The 22,147-nt window shown below is 47.1% G+C and overlaps 1 protein-coding gene across 8 annotated transcripts in view; it reads left to right on the top strand.

The window, feature by feature from the left end:
- LOC149343146 (E3 SUMO-protein ligase PIAS2-like) overlaps positions 1 to 22,147 on the top strand; it is an 83,416-nt gene that overhangs the window by 51,501 nt on the left and 9,768 nt on the right. For 5 of the 8 annotated variants that reach the window (XM_089545687.1, XM_089545688.1, XM_089545690.1 and 2 more), the window contains 6 exons: positions 3,164 to 3,269; positions 3,714 to 3,787; positions 4,076 to 4,236; positions 4,329 to 4,501; positions 5,461 to 5,640; positions 8,500 to 8,854. In XM_089545687.1, coding sequence (XP_089401813.1) covers positions 3,164 to 3,269; positions 3,714 to 3,787; positions 4,076 to 4,236; positions 4,329 to 4,501; positions 5,461 to 5,640; positions 8,500 to 8,854 — 1,049 coding nt within the window. The other 3 variants (XR_016283099.1, XR_016283098.1, XM_089545689.1) reach the window with 3 other exon arrangements.

The following is a 22,147-nucleotide window of genomic DNA, read 5'->3' as shown; positions in this document are numbered from 1 at the left end:
AAAGTCCGCTAGACTGCTTGTGAAATGGGCACAGAAGTGGCAGCTTAATCGTGCAGTATGAAAGGGGTCTTCCCTTCCATGCTTCCTTGCAGTGCCTGAATACAAAGCACTGTCTGTGTAATGCTGCTCTGAATGCAATGTTCTGTTAACACGTAGCAAGCTTAACCCTCGCGTGTCACTTTCTCCCGACTGGAAGTCCCGCAGTGTGCCCAAGCGCTTCGCAAACCAAAGACGCAGGAGAAAACGAAATCGTGCTGTTGAGTTGAGTGGCTTCGTTTTCCGCTGTGCCTGGGCCGCAGTGCGGTTGCAGTCGTTGAGGCTTATGTTCCTGTCATAAGCTTTTGGAGCGCAGCTCTTGAGTGCCTGTTTGTGGGTTGAGCCGCGCCGCCATCGGTGTAAGGGGCCAAACCATAAACAAATAAATAAAAAATAAAAATTGCCGTGACTGGGATTTGAATCCGGGGCACCGTGAACAGATCAGCTTTGCTGGCCACTGCATGAGAGCACAAGACTCCGTAGCCGATCAAACCTTGTGTTAAACTACAACACTGTGGTGCTGACTTGTCATAGTCTTCAGCTAATACTGCTGGCGTATTAATGTACACATTCCCGCGTGCTGTGCATTGCATATTGTTGTCCTCAACAACTACAGTGGAACCTCGATTATACGACGTTCAGGGGACCGCGCAAAACCGTCGTATAATCCGGGTGTCGTATAATCGAAAATCAAAGAATGCGGCCAGTGGCGCTCGGCCTTGCGCCGAAAACTGTTGACCGGCTTCAAGCCCGCGGCAAGTACGCCAATCAGATTAAAAAAGACAAAACCCAGCATTTGTTTGAAACAGATTTGCAAAAAAATCTTTATTACCGTTTAAAAAAAATCGGTAATTTTTTTTTTTGCACCTTTGCCCAACCTCGGCGCATCAACTTTCTTTCAAGGGCTGCCACGTCCGGCAGTAGGTCGCCAACATCGTCGCGCGCGCAAGCAAAGCGCCGGATGTTGTCGACGCTCTGCAACACGTCCGCGTAACTTGGAATGGGAGCGCAAACCTCTGCATCGTTGTCCACTTCGGAAGTTTTATCGTGGGGCACAAGCATCCATTACTTCCATTACTTGGGCGAGCGCGGCCTCGCCCGCTTATCTGTTTTTTCATCAGCGTCGGCTCCTGCGGACGCATCTGTGCGTCATATCTTTTCTCTTTATCTTTCCTCTGATCTTTTAACTCTCCTCGGCAGCGGTGGTGGCTTGGCTCACGCCAGTAGGCGGGCCCGTGCGCTTTCCTTTTCATCCTTCTCTCAGTCGCAACAACAACACGCAGGCCGCGCCTCCTTGGGACTCCGACTGCACAGGCTCGACGAAAAAGAGAGCAAGTGCACTTGGCGGCCTCGGTAACGCTCTCTTCCGCGCAAAAACGGGGGTCAAAGTTTTTTTTTTCAGAAATTTTTTTCAGAAAATAGGGGGGGTGCTTAGAATTGCAAAAATACGGTACATCCCGGCCTGCGTTTGCTGACGAGTCACGACCTTTTTTGACGGACGGTACGAGCCAGCCGTCGTACGAAGCGGGGTCCTTCTAAAATTTGCGTCGTATAACCGAGGTTTTTAATGCATTGTCTCTATGGGGGTTTTGCCGGGACCGCACAAATTCGTCGTAAAATGCGGGTCGTCGCATGACCGGGGGACGTATAATCGAGGTTCCACTGTAATACTACTTTTGCACTAATATCCCCAGGCATACCGACGACCCAGCGAAGCAAAACAATGAGCCTACAGAGCCTGAGACACTGACAGAGCTGCGCTCAGATTTCGCATTAGATAGAATCATGACCATCCTTAGAATTTTTTTCTTGACCTCTGTAGCCAAAGATGGGCACTTTCTAGATTCAAACAGACGAAAACTGTGAAGGATGAAAGCGGTTGCAGTGAAATAATTGCAGCAGCGCATGCGGGATGCAACTTCGCCCGTTCCACTATCCTCTGCAAACTTCACTGCTTTCACAGCCAGTCATCTACTGCATTGTGGCATGCTGCAGTGGCATGCTGTGTAATGCTATGTAATCCTGCACTTCATTTTCTGGCCTGCAAGCTTGTAGCAGCTGTGCCACTGTGGCTCCCGATGGCTGTCGGCGCATATCGGTTTTATGCAGGGCTTAACATTATCATGCGCGCACTTTTGTTGCATGCTGGCTGTTGACTCTTTGAGGAAATAGCAAGTTGACTGAAGTGACAGTTGCAGGGCACTGTTAGGAAATGCCGTAGTGGTTCTCCACGAGTTCATACGAACGGGAAATTAATATGTTTAGGAGGTTTGAATACTTCATATAGTAAAGGTATGGTACAGGTTGAATCGAGTAACAAGTACTGTTTGCAAACTATCTGCATTTCTAGTGCAGCAAGCTATGGAAAGAAAAATGTTAGGTGTAATGTTAAGAGATCGGAAGTGGGCGGAGTGGGTGAGAGAACAAACGCGGGTTAATGACATCCTAGTTGAAACCAAGAGGAAGAAATGGGCTTGGGTAGGGCATGTAATGCGAAGGCAAGATAGCTGCTGGTCCTTAAGGGTAACGGAGTGGATTACAAGAGAAGGTAAGCGTAGCAGGGGGGGCGGCAGAAAGTTAGGTGGGCAGAGGAGATTAAGAAATTTGCGGGGATACAGTGGCCGCGACTGGTGAAGGACAGGGTTAATTGGAGACACATGGGAGAGGCCTTTGCCCTGCAGTTGGCGAAGTCAGGCTGATGATGATGATGATCAATATTTATACATTTGACTGTTGTGAAGCATGGAAGGTAGAAGAAAATGTAGGCACTTAATTTGACGGCAGTCATTGCTGGTCAAACACTTTAGCCATTGACTAAACATTGGCAACATTTTTCGTTATCATACTCCGTTGCTAGTGCTCTACAATGAGACCTCATTATGGTTTTGTCAAATGTGGGGTAGAAAACTGTAATTTCAGTAAAATTGCGTTTTTTTTAATTGTGCATTTTGGATACAGGGTGTTCCTTGTACAGCTGCAGCCTTAGCTTTCTCAGAGGGGACAGGGTTATGTTGCTTTTTTTTTGTGTGGGTTTGTTGTCTGACTGTATTAGTGTCTGTTGTAATAAAGGGCAGAGTTCTCTGAGGTGTGAAAGATTTTTTTTTTGTGTGCGTTTCTGTTTGTGCAGGCTTATGCCTTAGGTGTGTACCTGGTGCGGAAGCTTACAGCAACGACTCTGCTCCAGCGGTTAAGGGCGACGGGCATGCGGAATCCAGACCACACTAGAGCAATGAGTGAGTTGTCATCACCATAACATTACTGCATAACATTCCTCCTTATATTGTAATCATTAGTGGTACTGTCCAGAGGCCCTGATTGCAATGAAAATCGTCCTCATGTTTTAAGTTCCGCTGTTTGATGGAATGTAGCTGGCTATCATTGGGCATGTTATTAATCAACAGGATTGGTGATGGCAACTTGGACTGTGTAGCGAGTGCTGATGGATGTGGCCAGTGCATTTGGTACATGAGACCACAAAATGAATTGTCCATATGCCTGCCGAACGCTGGGTTTTCTTTCCACACTGCTAATCTGTTGCGAACAGTGGGCCACAAACTATATTTTTGTGTACTGGCTGATGAAACTAACTGCTTGCCGTGGTCACCATTTGGAAGTGCGTGCGAGCTCTACGGGACACAACAGTTCTTTACATTCTGGGCATGGGGTACTTTTTGCAGTCAAAGAAAAGCTACAGCATGACCCCGACTCTGAGATTGCGACAACAAGTTTGCGTGGGTCTCTCATCTGTCCGGTGAGTAGGTGAAACGCAGAAGTTGCAATTTAAATTCTCTGTGGGTAATTCTTGCTGAAGCATTTACAGTGGAGCCCTGTTGCTTCTGGCAGGGTCACTTCATTTGTTTTCAGCCTGCATTAAATTCTCATGTAACCCAGTTTGTGCTTTGGCAAAACAGATTATTGGGGGTGATTCAACATGAGCCATCTGAGAATTCGCGTCATTGCATGCATCCCACCGGTGTGGTTTCGTGCTCTCGATTCGTGGGAGTGGGACTCATTCCTTTCTTCTCGTCTCATGTCGCAGCTGGGCAAGATGCGCATGGCAATCCCGTGCAGAGCACTGACGTGCCCACATCTGCAGTGCTTTGATGCCTCTCTGTACCTGCAAATGAACGAAAAGAAGCCGACCTGGATATGTCCTGTCTGTGACCGGCCGGCCACCTTCTCCTCATTGGTCATCGACGGGTGTGTGTCTCTCCCCTCTTAGCCAGCAAGCCTGCCTAACAGTGGGCTGTTATTGTTTATCAACATTTTGTGCCTCTGATGGTTCTGTGCAGGCTGTTTATGGACATTGCTACCAAGGCGCCGCCTGACTGCAACGAAGTTCAGTTTCACGAGGATGGCTCTTGGTCACCGCTGGTGCCCAAGAAGGAGACCCACCTCATCAACAGCCCCAGTTCCTCTGCGTCGGCATCTACCTCGCGAAGCGCGGCACCTACAACGCCTACTCGTGAGCACTCGTCTTTCCACCGTGCTACAGGGTGCCAAGTGAATTTTGAGAGAGCTGCAAGCTTTGTCTTTTGTAACTCTTCTTGTGCTGCACTTGAATGGCAATTTTCATGCTCCCTGTACGTTTTTTTTTTCTGCGTGTTTTGAGTTACAGTGCATGTTTGCCAGGCACTCGCTCTGCCGCTGTGCCCATAGAGTTTCTTACTATTACCTAGAGGGAAAGCTGGTGGCGAAGCACTTCAGCCACCATGGACGCTCAAAGCATCATGGGGTGGTGAGCTACTTGTTGCGGCACAGTCGTAGTTTTTCAGGAACACGGAGTGTCATTATTAAGATGTTTCATTCCAAAAACGCTGTTTGTGTGTGCGCAGACGACTTTGGCGCGAACGCAGTGTGCAAAAACCATAGTAGAGAAACCGCAATAGCACACGACGCCAATAAAAGGTTTCACTTTTTCGAAATGCCATTAAAAACCCTTTTATAGTGTTTAAGCAACAACATTTTTTTTGAAAACATATTTACTTTTAAAAGTGCGTCTGTTAATTACGAAATATTAGTTTTTATAGTGTTCAACACTCTGCCAATAGGAGAGCGAGTCGTCTCTTATTTTGGGCAAACTTTGCACTTAAATGCTTTTCTGCTCGTTTGTTGCAATCATTAGACAAGATATTGAATGTTAGGACGTTTGTAGTTATCAAACAGCTTTATTTTTCTATTATTTTTTGGCCAAAAGTTGCAGTTCCGCAACAAGTAGCTCACCGCCCCATGATGCTTTGAGCGCCCATGGTGGCTGAAGTGGTCTCGAGGGGTCGCCATGCAAACTCCCATAGACGGGCTGCCAGCTTTCCCTCTAGGTAATAGTAAGAAACTCTATGGCTGTGCCCACACTGTGTGTAACGAAGGTGCCAAAACGTTCTAGGCCTGTAACGGCAGTGGTTCTATCTTGGGAACTACTTTCAGCATCAAGAGATGCTTCTGGACGACCCAACAAGCGGGCTCGAGTGGTCGTCATAGACCTGACGGAGTGCAGCAGCGATGAGGAAGAGGACAGTGGCCGGAGTTCCGTGCCCACCCCTGGCTCCCACTTGGGTGCGCCACCGCCGTTGGTGGCTGGCATTCCGCCTGCAGCGCATACTCACGGTCAGTTGGAGACAGTTGTGTTGGAGTGTCTGTGAGAGATAAGGCAGGTGTTGGGGGGCTTTATTTTTGTCAGGAACTGCATGCATGGGCCGAGGGCTAATGAATTTTGCAGGTAGAACATCCGCTTCTTCAGGCCTACTCTCTTGAGTACATGTTCAAGTTGTTTGAAATATGAGATAGAAGAGAAAGGCATTTAGCCTGCCTTCTGCAGCATGGAAAGGGTGAAGGTAAAATTTTAGGGTTCTTATACCCATGCCACACGGACAGACTTAATGCCATTAAGTGCTTACTGCCTTAAGTTTTAATGGCATTCATGCGGTGCCACACGCATAAATTTAATGGCATTAGCCTTACTGCCATTCGCGACCTACTGAGTTCGCCACAACTCATTCGCCCGTGCAACGTGTACTCTCGTTCCCATTCCACACGCAGAAAAGCATGCAGCTTTGTTAATAACAACTTCTTAACCAGTAGGAAATGGTTAATTCTTAACTTTCAGTCAGATGAGGCATCTATACCGCATTTTCGATGCGAAGAGCGCCATTTTAAACAGCCTTATTGACAGGTACTCTCGAGTTATGTGCTGACATGCGAGTTTATGCCTACTTTTTCGACTTGTAAAGCAGGAACAGCCGTATTTTCTGGAAAATCGTTTTTACATTACATTTGAACAACATTCCCGATATACTGTGCTCATTAAGAATGTTTATATTCAGATGAAACTTTTAACTACATTGCAAGCGTTATCGCCATCGTCACTTCCGATAATGGCATTAAATGTGGACGTGTAGCACCAACTCCGGAAATAATGGCATTAACAAACTTAAGGCCTTAAGCATTTACTGCCATTTCTTGTGCGCGTGTGGCACGGATATTAGCCTACAGATGTTTTGTGGTGTATGTGCACTGCCGTCAGATGGAGCACTGTTTTTGGATTTGTGTGGGGTATGGTTAAGCGCAAAGTTTCTGGCACACGATTTCAAGAGCACTGTCTCAGTTTGAGCCTTTGCAGTAGCTATGCAGTAGACTACAGTTTGAGACTAACTCGGTTAAAATGAATTCTCAAATAAGATGGACGGCGAGAGACTGTGTGGTTTCCTGTAAAATACAATGTAACAGAAAAAAAAAAACCCCTTAAGACGAACTGTTTCGCATGTGCTTCGGTTAAGACAAACTTCCATGATGGCTTCGAACCATGGCACTTGTATGGTGCGGCTCAGTTGAGGGAAGAAAAACTATGCAAAATGCTTCTCTGCGAGAAAGTGTATTCCTGAAACATGGCATCCATGCTCCTTCATGCAAGAATGAGAGAATGGTGCTTTGCAGGAGCATATTTTGGAAGCTTTCGTGCCAATGCAGAAAAGGCAGGGCACCCTTGTGCCTGCCTGCACGTAGCGCAAAGATCTGACGTGGCTAAATCTCGGCTAAATATCAGACTAAAGGGCTTGTAGGCATGGAGCGCACTTGCTCTTTGACTTGAGGCATCCCAACATGGGAAGGCCACATATCGGCGCAACCTGCGGCGAATAGAAAGGCGAGTGGTGTACCTACTCGCAGAGTTGACAGCTACAGTGCGGACGGTGCTAGAGACACTGCTGCCAAACTGGGCACCTTCAGTGTCCATTTATCCGCAGGGGAAAAAAAATAGGGGGGGAAATAATGACAATAATAATAAACCAAGGAGCGGTCATTGCGGAAGCGGCTATTGCCGTTATTAGGGAGTATAATTTGAGCTTGGTTTATGCCCTTGCCCTCCAGCTCGCTTCCTGTATAGTGCTTTAAATGCTGTGTTTGCAGTTATCCTTCTTTTAAAGGCCATTTTATACCTCTGTTGAGTGTGCAAAATAAAGTGTGCTTCAGCCCCTCGAGTGCACTTTACGCTATGTGGTGCTAAACAGGGAAGCAGAGTGCGCCCGTATATATAAAAATGGCAGTTGGCTGAAAACAATGTTTTTCGAAATGGCGATTTGTAAGTGTAACGTGTAGAGTCATGCTCATGTAGAGCCGTAGAGCACATAAAGATTAACATAACTTAATTTTCGGCCGCGACTGCGTTAAATGTGTTTGATCGTAAAAGCAGGATAGTAGCAGGTAAAGTTTCTAGCACATCCAGAATCCGGGCAACAAACAACATGGCAGACTCAGCATCTTATAGTGGTGTGTTGTTTTGCTGGTTGCTATCATAAAACAGTCGCACAAATAAAAATATATATCTACAGGTACAATTATTTTTGTATATATTACATTTTCCGCCCCAAAAAATAACTGCCGTCGACCTGAGTGCACACTTCGGCGAGTGCTGTGCTAGAGTGCCCTTTTAGCAAGTGACACTCTACTCTTCTCAAGTGCTCTGTATTTTGCATGCCTGACAGGGGTATTATTCACTGTTTTCATAGAGCAGCAAATATTTGGACAGACCTAGCGTGCTCACATAGATTTTTTATTTTTTTTTATAGGAATTGGGGCACTTCAGGTAAGATTCAGGTTCATGATCCCTTGAAGTTCATCGTAAAGGGAGTTTGCTGCAATGGGAAGCTCAGTTGATGACTATTTACTGAAGGTTAGCTTTTCTCGTCTTATGTGTAGATGAAGAGTCCGCCAGTAATGACATGGCTCTTCAGCATCATCACATTGTCTAAACATTGCGTCACCTGCATAGAGCATAAACCTGTTCACGTCTATTGTTTGCTGAGCATGGACTTTGGTTGTATTTGTGCCATGTGCCACTGCTGGCTTTCAGATGGCGTCAATTGGAAGGAAATGGGAAGCGAGTTTCAGGAGGAAGTTGGGGGCAGGGGGGTGCATTGGTGGTGCAGCTTTTTTACAGTTTGCCGACATTTGCCGTGGCTGTTGGTGCAGGAGGCCCTCCGACAACTCCGCTTGGAGGCACCCTCTCCCCACCACCTGGGTCATCGCCCCCTTCATCGTCCTCGGGAGGCACAGCACCGCTTATCTCCCTGCCGTCGCCTTCCTCTTCGTCATCCTCATCGTCCTCTTCCTCGTCTTCCTCCTTCTCGAGCATCCTGGGCCCATCGTCGGGACCTCCGCTGGGGCCCTCTCCGCCGTCGTCAGCTCCGAGCGTCCAGCCCTCAGCCAGTGGCTCCTCGGTGGCTCCATCCTCCCTCCACTACTCGAGTCCACCCCTGGGGCCCCTGGGCTCAGCCAGCAGCTCGAGCAGCCGCCTCTTGCCCTCAAGTGGACTGGTCGGCTCTGCGTGAGTACCACACTTTCCGTTCTGCCCTCCTTGGTCTTCCAGCGGTGGCAGTGCGTCCGCTTGTTTACCGTCCGAGTCAAGTGGGACCAGTTAGAGAGGGCAGCATTCTCGTTTCTGTAAGGGCTGAAGTTGAGCTCTTGTGTCATTTGCAGTTAAGCCTTGTTGTAGCAAATTTAGGCCTGCTACCTAATATGGTGTGTCCACAAAATGTAAGCCGTCCCTTTCAGCCGTTTATGGACTCGTGCATTAACATCTCATTTTAACAGAGTAAACTCCTTGGGGCTAAGGATGTACCTTTCACGTGGGCCCAGGGTAGCTGGATGAAATGATCTTAGACGTTCTGATCTGTGACTACCCAATGCTGTTCTTTGCCCACTTGACTGGGCGGTTGAACAAGTCTGTGTTACATGCTGTCAACAAATTTGCCACTTCTTCTTCGTCTTGGAGTGGCCTGCTGTAACAGTGTCATGCAATGCGCCGTGTGCACGGACTTTTATGCCTTCCCAAGACTCTTTGCTTTGTGTGGTTCACATGCACACACAGCAATTGGGTCTTTTCAGTCCGTGATTTTTAGAACTGCTTTGTGGCACAACCTTGCTAATGACCTGCAAGTTTTGCCAGAAAAAGGTGGACAGATAAGTGTGATGGTAGCACCAAGAGTACCATGCTTATGTGTAGGCGGCCATCGTTAAAGTGGATTACTCGCTCGCTAAATTGCAGCCTGCAGTCTCGTAGGCATGACATGTCTTCGTGATAACGAAGATGAAGATGAAGCGGCAGTTGAGGTGCTGCAGGGATGATCGCTGCTGCAAGACACATCTCATCATGCTTCGAGAGTGCACTGCGCTTGATACCACTGCTGAAGCAACCTTTGGCGCATTCTTAAATGGGAAATGCCGCATCGGATCAAGGAGCTCTTGTCTAGAAACATGTTATTGTGCAAGTGGAACGGACTCTCTCTGCCAGTTTTATTGCTGGCACTGGTATGGTGATAGCGGAGGAGGAAGTGGTCATCAGCCGAAGTGTGTGCTTCTGCTACAGGGCAGCGTGAAGTGGGTGAAAAAAAGTTGAGGCTGTGAAGCGCTCCTCTTTGTGCGTGCTTGTTTCACGCACATCTGTACCGTGGACAGGCTGCATGCATAGTGAGGATGACTCAGCAGGAAGTACTATGAATTCGTGTGCAGCAGAGCCTATAACGTTGCAGTGTGTTGCTCTTTTTTACTGGACAAAAGGAAATTCTTGCTCGTTTTTTTTTTTGTTTTTTTCACACACAACCTAAGCAAAGGCCATGCTTAGCTGTCGTAACGGGCTCCTCTGTTGACCTCATTTTACGTGTACAGTAAAAGCTCGTTAATTCGACGCTGACGGGACCGCGAAAAATTGTCGAATTATCCGAATGTCGAATTATCAAATGAACAACAAAAAACAATGTTTGCCGCAACAAGACGTACCTTTATTTGGCAAAGAAATTTGTTATCGTTGTCAGCTTTTTCGGGCGAATTTGAGCGACTACGAACAGCTGCCAGGTGCTCCGCGGCACACCACTGTCATGGATTTGTTCACAGAAGTCCTCACGCACGGACAAGGCTTCTGCGGCTTCTTTCACCGTACACTTCGGCATTTGGGGCAACTGCTCACAATCGGCACCTTCCGACGAATCGAATCGTCCTTGTCAGCGCCTGTCACTTCAATTATTTCATCCTCGGTCAGCTGACAGGACACAAAGGTGAGGCGCGCAGTGCCTGCGCGCTACCGACTGGAAAGCAGCGCTGGGAGGAGGTGAAGCAAGCCGGCTTCCGCCGCTTATCTGTTTTTTCAGCCAGTGTCCCTTCCGTTGCTGCGACACACGCGTCTTATCTTTTCTCTTTATCTTTCCTCTGATCTTTTAACTCTCCTCTATCTGCACATGGCAGCGGTGGTGGCTCCACTGAGCCAGCAGGCAGGCCCGTGCAATTTCCTTTCGCCCTTCTCTCAGTCGCAACAAAACAGCAACAATAAGCAGCGCAGTAAACACGCTTACAAAGCGCGCAATTACCAATAAAGGCGCCGCCTTATGGTTAAATAACCGCGATCGTAGCAGCAAGAACACGTGGAAACGACCACACACACCAATACGACTGCTGCGACACAACAAAGCACAAAAAAAAAATGCCAGATGGATGGATGGATGGATGATAATGGCTTTACCCTTTGTACCTGGCGGTAGCTTTCGCCACCTAGCCTATACTTCCCCCATTGTTAACTTATTTTTCTTTTCCCTTTCTTTCCCTTTCGCTCTTACAATGTCTAGTCTGTCTATCCTTTTCCCCTCCAAATTCACCCCTCCCTTGATTTCCGCCACCAGTCCTCCAACCTCCCCCTCGCTGCTGATGACGATGACCACACGGATGGCCTATCAGCCGTACAGTAGCGCCGCTCGTGTCAGTGTTTTTTTCTTTTTGCTCTTGGCGCACCGGCTTGGCAGGCTGCGGAGTGAAGTCGAATTAAGCGACGCATGGCAAAATTTGTTCGAATTAACAAGAGTTTCGCCCCATAGACTCCTATGTATAATTGTAGGAACCTCGCGTGAGCGTCTAATTATCCGATTTTACGAATTAACGGGGGTCGAATTAACGAGCTTTCACTTACAGGCTTCACTGCTCGTATTTGCAGCCAGGGTCAGCCGTACTTCAGAAGTGCAGTGGTTAGGATGTTTCAGTGTATTTGTGAAGCAGGCTGCAAATAGTGTAAATAGCAGTTGTGTGTGGGTCACATTAGGTTTCTTTGAGGAGGCACGCAAGTTTCTACCTGTGCCTTTAATTTCTACGCATCCAGTGGCTCTGACGTTTCCTTCTGCGTTAACAGTAACTTGTTTAGCAGGGCTCAGAGGTTTGAACTGCAGAGTACCACCTTGTGATCACTTCTCTAGTTTTGGGTAATAAGTCTGCTTTTTGTTCACTGTTGAAACAAACTGAATGATGCTGTAATGTACAGGGATCCCTCCCACGAGTTAGTCCAGTTGTGGCGAATGTTGTGAATGTTAACTAACTTTCGCAGATGTAATGCGCGCCTCAGCTTTTCTGTGTCGTTGAACTGGAGGTGGTTTTGTGCACAGCCTTGCGGAACATTCTGTTCTATGGTGCGGCTGGCCACAACTTCTAGCACACTTTTGTTTTAGCAGAGCTTACTATTGTGACTGGTTGGCAGATGCTCTGGGGGGTGGGACAGAGGGACATGGCTGTGATATACAGTGCCTGTAAGCTTGTGACCTGCTTGCCAGAACAGTGCATGATTGAGTTTTTTTTCCTTTGCATGCCGGTTTGGGGGGAGGGGGTTTGTGGTTGGGTGGACGGCATGTTATTATGCTGCTGTGGTGACGTATTTGCTTGTCACGGCATAACACTTAGTGCCATGTCTTTCTCTTCGTGATTTAGCCGTGGTAGACCCGCCGAACTGCATTGGGAGTTACACGTCAAATGGGAACTGTCACCCTAACCTCACATAGCACGCCACCCGTTGGACTGCTGCACGCAAGTTCTTCCTTGTGCCTCTGCCTCGCTGCTTGCCCTGGTGTTTCAGGAACTGGGTAGCAATATCCTGCCCCCCTCCCTTCCCCCCCTTGGCTTCCAGGTGGTGGATATTTTGACGGTATTACTGGCGAGTGCGGTTGTTGATGCCAGTTACCAGCCGCGCATGCTTGCCACCCCCACCCATTTCGTGTAGGAAGAGAGCACTGTTCCGGTGAGCCCCATTACGCCTGCTGCTCCTTGCCCTCGTGGCACTCCCTGTCACCTCCTCTTCCCTCCTGTGCTGCTGTTTCTGCTGCTGTTTTCTTCCCTCTAGAGCCTGCTCTGTGTACCACTGCTGTCATCTACCTTGTCTTGGTGCTCTTTTGCTGTTACTGAAGAAAAGAGTGCCGCTCTTGTTTGTGTGTGATAACGACCGGGACTGTGGGAAGCGGGCTTCATTTCCAAGTGGGACCTGCGCGTGGAAGAGAACACTGCCTCTTAAATTAAGTAGGAATAGCTAAGTTTGGTGGTTACCATGGGGCAGTCTGGGTGCAGGCATATTGACCTAGTGCGAGCACAGCCTGCAGGGGTGACCTTGTGTGGCTTTTTGTGCTTTGTACCAGGAGGTTCTCATTACTTGGCAATTTTGGGGCCTGTTGCATTCTGCCTGTCTGGCATGTGTGAGGGTTTAAGTGCACATTTGCATGTTTCAGGTTGTGGGGTGCTTGTTTCTTGCACGACGCTTTAAAAAAATTTAATGTGTAAAGAAAAATGTGGCTTTCTGTGATCATTTCTTCAGCTATCCTATGTTTGATTGCATTGTCTTTTGGCGCGCCTGTTCTTTTCCAAATTTCTTCTGAATTGTCTTCTAAATTTTAGATACCTCTGCAGCTACTAATGTGCTAAATTTAGGCAAAAATGAATTCTGTTTTTCAGTTTGTGTATCTTCACTTGCATAATGCTTGAGCAGCCAATTTTTAAGTACTTTTCAATATGCCAGTTGTTGCAAGCCTCTGGGACTGTATAGTTTTTGTATTTGTGTGCGCTATTCTAAGTCCAAGCACAGCTGTCTTAGGCTGTGTTAGGTAAATGTGTGACAGTCACAACTTGAAGCTCAAGAGCATAAACAGCTCCAAAAGGCACTAGTTTTGCACCTGTATGTCCTGTGCTAGGCTTTCTTGATGCTGCTAAATTGACTATTGGGTACCTCCTGTGCATATCTTCTATTTATTAAATACTTCCCATATGCTGGCTCTGTGGCTGCACTGCATTGCACACACTAGTAGGGGAGCACTTTTATGCCAACATTGCATGAGGCATGGTAACACGGAAGTTTCCTGGTGGCATGTGAATAAAGCAGTATGTGAGTAAAGCATGCGAATACTACTCTGTAACAAAGCACAAACAATCTGATTGGTGTTGAGGTGGTTTGAAGATGTGCCGTGAACTTGATTTACTGGGTACACACTACCAGGTATTGTGCACATGCCAAGCCAACCTACTTAACCCATGGTACAACCTCCCGACAGTGTGCAATCTCCGAACCACTTCCCTACTAAACACGGCAGGAACACATCATGCTAGACCACTTTTGCACTGAAAGAAAAATATGGGAACTAGCCTACTTTACACAAGACGGTTTGGAAACATTGTGTCGGATGCGCAGTTGTACTAGGAAACTAGGGCTGCTGCAGAGTGCATCAATTTCTACTGCCAAATATTATGAGGTCTGCGTCGCAGTAGTGAAAATATTACAGGAGGACATTAAGAACAGTAAAATCTGCACTTGCTCAATAAGCATGTTGGAAAATATTAGCCTAGAAATGCATTGCAAACATTAATAGGAGGTATCATACACCGCAGTATAAAAACAGCCGCAAAAACACCAATTAACATTAAGGTTATGCTGGGTCTCGGGCTGGTTCTCGGGCCTTAACAGTGCAAGCGGTAACGAAAGAGCGGATGTGTTTGCTGCACAAGCTGAGGAAGGTTAATTATAGGAAGTAGATATTCTGCATAAAGATTGCATGAAGCTGGTAGAGCGCAAACCGAGGAGCTGATGGCTGATGACTTTTTGCTACCTTTGTGTTGGATATGCACATATTGGTCACAACGTCATACATGAAACAAGGAATACCTCTTTCGAGTTATGCGACAAAGCGGTGCAAGTAAAGCACCTTTATTTTTTATGTAGAAAACCCGAGAAACTAAGTAAAAAGCATTTAGTGGTTAAATAGTATTTTGGTTCAAACCAAATAATTTTCTTTGAATAATTTAGAAGCATTTGTTTCGAATTTTAGCACACAAAAGAGGTTGAATGGCAGAATAAGCCATGCATAAGCCAGAGCCATGCATTTTTCTAATGCACAAGGCCATTACGTGAAATAATGTTGCCGCAGTGAGTTTGATGTGGAGAAGTGTGCGTTAGCATTGTGATTCTGGTTGTGCGACCAGTTTGTGTTGAACTGAATTCATGCGTTGGTGTTGTCGGGGGCCTATGGGAGATGTCGGAGTGAAGTCGTCAGACAGGAACAACGCTGCTCCGACTGAGTGACTGCATTATGTGGAGCGCAAGACAGTGTGGTATCGAACTCTCATTGGCAAGAGGCAACTATGTGCGGAGCATGTGCCAATAGCACCAAACATGCGCCACGAGATCGTGCCATCCTTTTTATCTGCGAGCTCTCGCCTCTCTACGTTTGTGACCACCAGCACATGCTGGCGCCCCATGGCGTCGAACTTGCACCATGTGACCAAGCCGTCCTTCCTGCCCGTGGGCTCGCCACCTCCCCCACTGGCTGTGATTGGCTTCTGAACACTTCTCCCACTGCACGCACCTCTCAACATTTCATTCCTCACAAGGCATCCGACGGACCATGTTGACAGTCAGTTTTTGTAAAGACTGCAGTCCTAATGCCAACGCATTAAGTGCATTGAAGCTTTGTTGACATATGCAGCCTTTGTGAAAAGTATACAGCCTTGGGGGGCTTTATTTCTTGGCCATAATGTGCGGCTCGTTTTAAATTGTCAGCATTCCAAATCCCTCAAAGGGCAAATGAACTGTGGTCCTCCCTCCTCGTTAGCCTACACATTTAGGAGTGCCACAAGATCACCGCTGTGTGACTTAAAAGCAAATTCCCTGGGCTGTGTGTTTTTGACAAATGCTGTCATCTGTTTGCAGAAATGGCTCTCCGAAATAGGGAGTGATGACCCACATGCACAGTCAAGCTATTCTTGGGGCCCCGGTAGATTTGGCTATGCTCGGTTGCTTATGCACATTATCACCCAATGTAACAAACTCACTCAAAACCAGCATTGTAAAGGCACTGAGCCTGTAGATATGCTTCCACTTGTGAGGGGTGGGTGTGCAATCACATCACCATACGAGTAAACACCATATTTACTGGCGTAATGAGTCCTTATTTTTTTCTAGAAAAGTTGAGGATTTGGGGAGTGGGAGAGGGGGGTTAATTACGCAGGGAAAAAAACTTTTCCACATGTGTATATATATATATATATTTTTTTTCAGGAGGAAAAATTTTATATAGTACGTTCGCCCGTCCATCCACTCATCTGTACATCAACAAAACCATGCGGTCAGGAGTGTTTGTGTTACTGGTGTTTAGCATTGTTTGCTTCAGGAGGGGTTTGCTGTATCACCATGCAATCCGGTGATTTTGCAGTAGCTGATGGCACCGGCCAATCATGTTGAGATAAAGTGAACTTGCCGAACGTTGGCCATGAAGGTCAGGTGCGCGTTTTTTTATGTGGGGTTAAGGAAAAAAAAAAAACACTGCAGTGCGAACGTTTATGCGTTAGCTGTGGTATGAGAACGGTTATTTTCGCTTCCAATCTCGAGCTCACCAAATCGCTTGGGGGTCTGGAGGTTCTGCTTCCTCCTTAGCATTACAGTGTAGGGGATGTTTTACAGTGCTCTTGTTTAAACTACTACGCTCCTTTCCGATGCTAGAGCGCTTGCCGGCTTTAAAATGTACACTGGTGCAGCCGGACGCACAGCAGCGTGCCGAGCAAGTCGCCGCTGCTGGCGCATCTGTGACGGACGCACGGCGTCTTAGCGCTCTGATAAGTTGGCCGAGTGCACCACCCCCACAGGAGCTCTTCAAAAGATACACATGCCATGATGTTACCAATGTGCAGCATCTTGGTGGGCTGCCAAGGTCCGCTGTGCAGATGGTGCGAAACTGAGGAATGTGCTAAGAAAAACTAAGGCTTAAAAAAAAGAAAAGGAAATCCTCAGCGACAAACGGGGGTTGGGCTCATAATGCTCATAATGTGAGTGGATTCATTACGCAAGTAAATGTGGTATGAAGTTAAAAGGGCAATGGGGGAATATAACTGAGCCATCTACTGGGGATTTGAACTGTACCTTAGAACCATGCCTTGCATCATGCATGTTGTTGGAGCATCTTTTGCCATTGCACTTCTTTAGCTGTGTGTCACAGTTTTGCTCCTTCTGCACTTGATTCGGGAAAGGTTCTGCTGAATTTGTGCTCGCAGTGTCGTGGTGCCCATGCATGAAGATGGCAGTGGCTCTGAACTGCTGGGAGCCGGTTGAGCCAGTGCAGGATTAGATTGAGTGCCTGGCTCAGATACACTGACAGTGCGATTCTCCCGGGTCTGAGTGCGGCTCCTGGGGCCTACTTCTCGTCTCTCCCATTGTCTTTGTTGCGCCTGCACCAACAGAGTCTGCTTGGGGCCCTCTCTCTTTCTCGGGATCCTTCTCGCTCAACGATCCTTTTGCCATCGCTGCTTCTGCAGTCTACAGAGGGCGCACGCCAAACTCCTCGGAAGATGCGGCAGTTCAAGACAGGAAGTCTGATGGCCTCATTAGGGAAGTTTTTGGAAGACCAGGTGTCCCTCTGAGGGCAACGCTTTCCTGCGGCCAGCGTCTCTCCTCTTCTACTGGCTGTCCATCTGGCGCCATCCGCCAACTCCCCCCCCCCCCCCCCCCCCCCCTGGCAGTTTGAACCATTGAGGTGTCTCTGTTGCTGGTAGGGCCGCTTGCCGATGCACACGCACTCGCACAGTCAGACAGCACTCAGCTGCCTTCCCTCGCAGGTGACACAACTGCACAGAAGACAGTAGGGAAGTCTGTGGCGAGCGCCGAGCACAACAGGGATCATGTTCATTTTTATACTGCTGATTGTTTTATTTGCCTGTTGACCAAGATGTCTTGTGATATGAGTGCATTTTAACTTTTATTTGCCTGTTGACCAAGATGTGTTGTGACGTCAGTGCATTTTAACTTTTATTTGCCTATTGACCAAGATGTCATGTGGCTTATGCATTTGAATTTGCTTTCTCTGTTGGAAGTGTGCTTTTTGAAGTATAATACTACAATAAAACACTCCCTCGGGTTGCAGTGCTTGATAATTTTTTTTTTTGCATGCATTGTAAAATAAATTGCTTGTGGCTTCAAAGTTCCTGCTGCTTCTTTTTCATTCTCTCTTTGCTTTGCATGGCTTTTAGAATGGCATGCACATGGATGTTGACAAGCATGGGGAAACAAAAACCAGCTTGGCTGCATTTGCTTGGGCTTGCATGATGAAAGTAGTGCATGCTGTTACTGCTAGTTTTGCTTGTCAGGGAATGCTGTGGCGCCTCCTGCCTGCAAAAGAGACATGGACAATTGGAAGCACTATTAAAAATTTTCAGACTAGGGAACGCCCGAGTGAGTCTGGTTGGGAGCAGTTTTCACAGGGGAATAGGCATTGGTAGTGAGTCTTACGTTGTGCAGTGGGTGCCTCCGGTGTCTAAGGAAAACTGACGTCATTCAATATGTGGTGCCCCTACCTCGAGGAGCAGTCACTGATTTCATTTAGCCATATGATGCCACTACTTTGGATACGTTGTCAGCCGTCCAGTGAATCTCAAAGATGTGTTAGGTAGCCAGTTTAATACGTGTGCGAGACTGACAAATTTCATACTGTTAAGTGCATACTGCCCTAAGTTTTAATGGCATTCGCGAGGTGCCACATACAAAAATTTCAGGCACTAAACTTGCTGAACTCATTCGCCCGAAAATTGCACTCGTCCCCATTCCAGATGCAGAACAAACAGCATGCAACTTTGTTACAGTTGAGGCTGGAACCCAGATATTGCGAGTTGCCTATATTGAGCACACAGATTATCAGATTATCTCCTCGATAGTTCTGTGTAAAAGTATAGGAAAGTCATTCGATATATCAAACTGCGCGCTGCATCCCTGCAAGGAGCTTCCCCTAACAGCACCTTTCAGTCTCGTTTTTTCGCGTGCCGAGGCTGGTAGACTACGCGGCCATAGGCACCTGCTTGCAGCGCTAGCACTGTGAAACTGCATGAGAACACTGAAATGCTGAGCTCCATTCACATCATTCTTACTCTTGAAGCTCTTTCATTCAGCCTGTGCAACTGTTGAGGCCGTGCAGTTGTAATTCGTTCACATGGGCAGGTAAAAGGTTGCCGTTTGCATTGTGTGGAAGTGTCTTTTTTGGAGCAGCTGGTGCTGACTGCAGTTGTGGCTGATCAATGGGAAGTGCATGCTGGGGGAAGGGCAGCTCAGTAATCTGGCGGCGAAGGCACTCGCTTTTAATCCGCGACATAAAGAACCCCAGGTGTCTGAATTAATCTCGAGCCCCCCACGACGTCCCTCGTAGCCCACGTGCCACTTCAGGCTGTTAAACACTGCAATTAACAATGTTTTAGCAACAAGGGGCCAACCTGCACCCACTACAGGAGCAGTTACTGTAGGGAAGTGCATTACCAAGACTGCTAGCTCACTGAGCAACAGTTGCACATCAGCCTCTGCAGGGAATAGTAGGGAACCTATTATTTTTTGGGGCCATATTTGAATGATAAAAGCACTTAAGGAGCGTCGAAATTCGCTGCTAGTAGCAAATTAAGTTTACCCGGGCAGTTCATGTGGAGTGCGGTGTCTATGGAAAATAAATGTGTTGGTCAAGACAGTGGCATGCAATCATGCCTGAATGCAGAAGTCCTACAGTGCCAAGCTCTTTTATGCCTACTGTATCTAAGGTGAGCAGTCACATTCACGCATGCTGAGGTAGTGTTTGCACTTGGTCACTGTGCGGCTACTGACCATCTTTTGGGCCTTTGGATAAGAGGGCTAAGTATGGAAAATGTTCACAAGTGTGAGACGTAGTGCTAGTATACTGCATAACAAATGAAACAACGCCGGGAACGTAGATAAACACCAAAAATGCCCGTGTGTGTCTCATTGTAGGTGTTTATCTTCGTTCTTTGCATTGTTTCATTCATCGTGGAAAATGGTTCTGGCCAGATGTACAGATTTCTGTCGTTCCTTCTTTGACACCCACATGTTCAGCAGTGCTGATCTTTTAGCTGCTTGTGTGGGAAAGTAGGCATATTCTAGTTTTGTTACCTGTAGCCTCGTTAGAAGTCCATCAGTTCTCGCGTGTCTCGACACAGAGCCTTCCTGCTAGGTGTGTGAGGCTTTACGTGTGTGCCTCGGTTTTCAGTATTCAATGTTCAGTATGGTACCTTGTTCTAGGACTTTCCCTTTCCATTTCTTTGGGGCCCTATCATGGAGGGCTTAGAAAATCAGCTGGACATTTGTGTTTTCGATGTAATGTTGGTACATCTATGAGGCTGTGCATTGCTGTTTGATAGGAACAGCTCCCCAGAATTCTGTTCAAGCTCGGCCTGGGCCCTATCATGGAGGGCTTAGAAAATCAGCTGGACATTTGTGTTTTCGATGTAATGTTCTGCATTGCTGTTGCGGTTTGATAGGAACAGCCCCAGAATTCTGTTCAAGCTCGGCCTGGGCACTTTCTTGAATACCAGCATTATCTTTTAAACTGGGTCTGGTTGCCACAGTTGCCTTCTCTGTTTTCTTTAGCGCTTTCTTAAGGTGCCCTTCACTACGGCGTCCCTCATAGCCTGAGTCGCTATGGGACGTTAAACCCCAATACACCAACACCAACACTTCTTAAGGTTGTTTTCCATGGGGTGAACTTTCACTGTGGAATTGATGTGGCGAAAAATCAAGCATGGTGCGCTGCCATGAATTCGTCATACTGTTCTCCATGAAAGGAAGGAGCGAACGCCGCCGATGCAAACCGCTATCCGGACAGGCATAGTATATAGCCGTTGCATCGATTCTGTCGTTGAGTATAATGGCTGCAGGGCACAGAAGCAGCAACTAGGCATGCGGGTAAATATTGTCACCGACAAACGCAGCAGGAAGCGTGAAGCACAGCCGTTTTCTAGGAAGAGGCTCGCCGAACCGCCCAGCTCATTCAAGACAAAGAAGACGCTCGGCTACGCGCTGGGAGACAAGGTTCGGTTACCAGGTGGCGCCAGCAGAGTGTCAGCAGTGTGGCAATATTCTAGGAGAAGAAAAAAAAGTGAAAAAGTAAAGCACAGCAGATGCTGGCATCGAATCCTGCATGTTTGTGAAGCAGTGCCAAAGTACTGCTTTGACCATTACACTCGGCATTGGCACCTTTTTCAAACGGCACTTCTCTATGCACTAGCTTTGATCTGAGATTTGCAAATGCTTTATCAGAAACATGGGCTCATGGCAAATGGTGCACATTTGGACAGTAGTTACAAAAATTGTGCTTGAATCGAGGGGGCGGCTGTGGCCATTGCGAGTGGAAGGGCCGAAAACCCAGAGGGCAGTGAGCAGGAACCAGTCTTGCCCGCTGATTACCTCATGTTCGTCGCACAGTAACCACTTCCAGCTAGTGGTAGATGCCAGGCGAAAATTTATGACCAGGAGCAAGTAGCCTGTTTTCACATTGCATGCACAGCGGGAATGACACTGGATATAATTCTTGATGTATTCGCCAGTTTTTCCCCATGGTTGTTGGCATCGAGCCTCGCAGCTCCTTCTGAGTTACTGTCAAGAAGTTCACTCCTTATCTGTACCCCCTCCTCAGACTGCTGCTTGGCTGCTTCTAACTGCAGAACCTTTGTTTCTGTGACCACACTTCAAAAGCTGCTCTTAATTCTTCAACATAATGCTATGTGGGGTTTGTGTGTTTGTTACACTAAGCGCACTGTGCAAATAAAAAAATGACTTACTTTTGTCAAGAGAGGTTTGAACAAAGAGCTGAGGATGTTTGCACTTTTTATTTTTTATTTACATACATACAAGGCCTGAAGGGCATTATAAAGGGGAGTGGGCGAACAGAACAAGTTATTAACAGAACAGATCAGTTACAGCTTTCTTGAAGGCGATGTTACCAATGTTGCCAGTAACTGAGGCAGGAAGTTGGTTCCAATCGTTACTTGTGACTGCTGGGCTCTACAGAAATCATTGGTTCCACGTATGGGTTGGCTGCCTGTTTTAGTGCAGATTTGTAATTGTTAGTGAAGTAGGTGTATCAAACATTGCATTGTCGGAACTCAAGTTTTGATAACTTCTTTGAATTAACTATTGGAACAGGGTATGCAGGTGTGTAAGAAGTCTACGGCAGTCATTGCCTTAGCTGTGCATAGATGTTCTACTGGCTTGTAAAATTTGAGAAGGGCCAGCGTTCTCTGCATATTATAAATGTGTTCTTTGACCATGCTGCATTGAGTGTTCAATTTTTCAGTTCACAATCAAATATACCTGAACAGTCATTTCAGTACAATCCATCGGTGCTGCCGCACGTGCACTGCACGAAACTAAAGCTCCAGGATGTCACAAAAACACGTGTGAACTGCAGTATGCTGCTGTGGGTGCATTTTTTCTTTGTAGGCAAGAGATAAGTAGCACTAGAAAGTTTTGTTGCAGATTAAACTGAAGTCTCCAGCCAGGTAATGAAGAGGTACC

The sequence above is a fragment of the Amblyomma mixtum genome, chromosome 5, assembly GCF_055824585.1.
Source record: "Amblyomma mixtum isolate Tamu chromosome 5, ASM5582458v1, whole genome shotgun sequence".
In the NCBI taxonomy this organism is placed as follows: domain Eukaryota; kingdom Metazoa; phylum Arthropoda; class Arachnida; order Ixodida; family Ixodidae; genus Amblyomma; species Amblyomma mixtum.
Note: the sequence above shows the minus strand (reverse complement) of the source record. Positions and strands in the feature narration are given on the sequence as shown.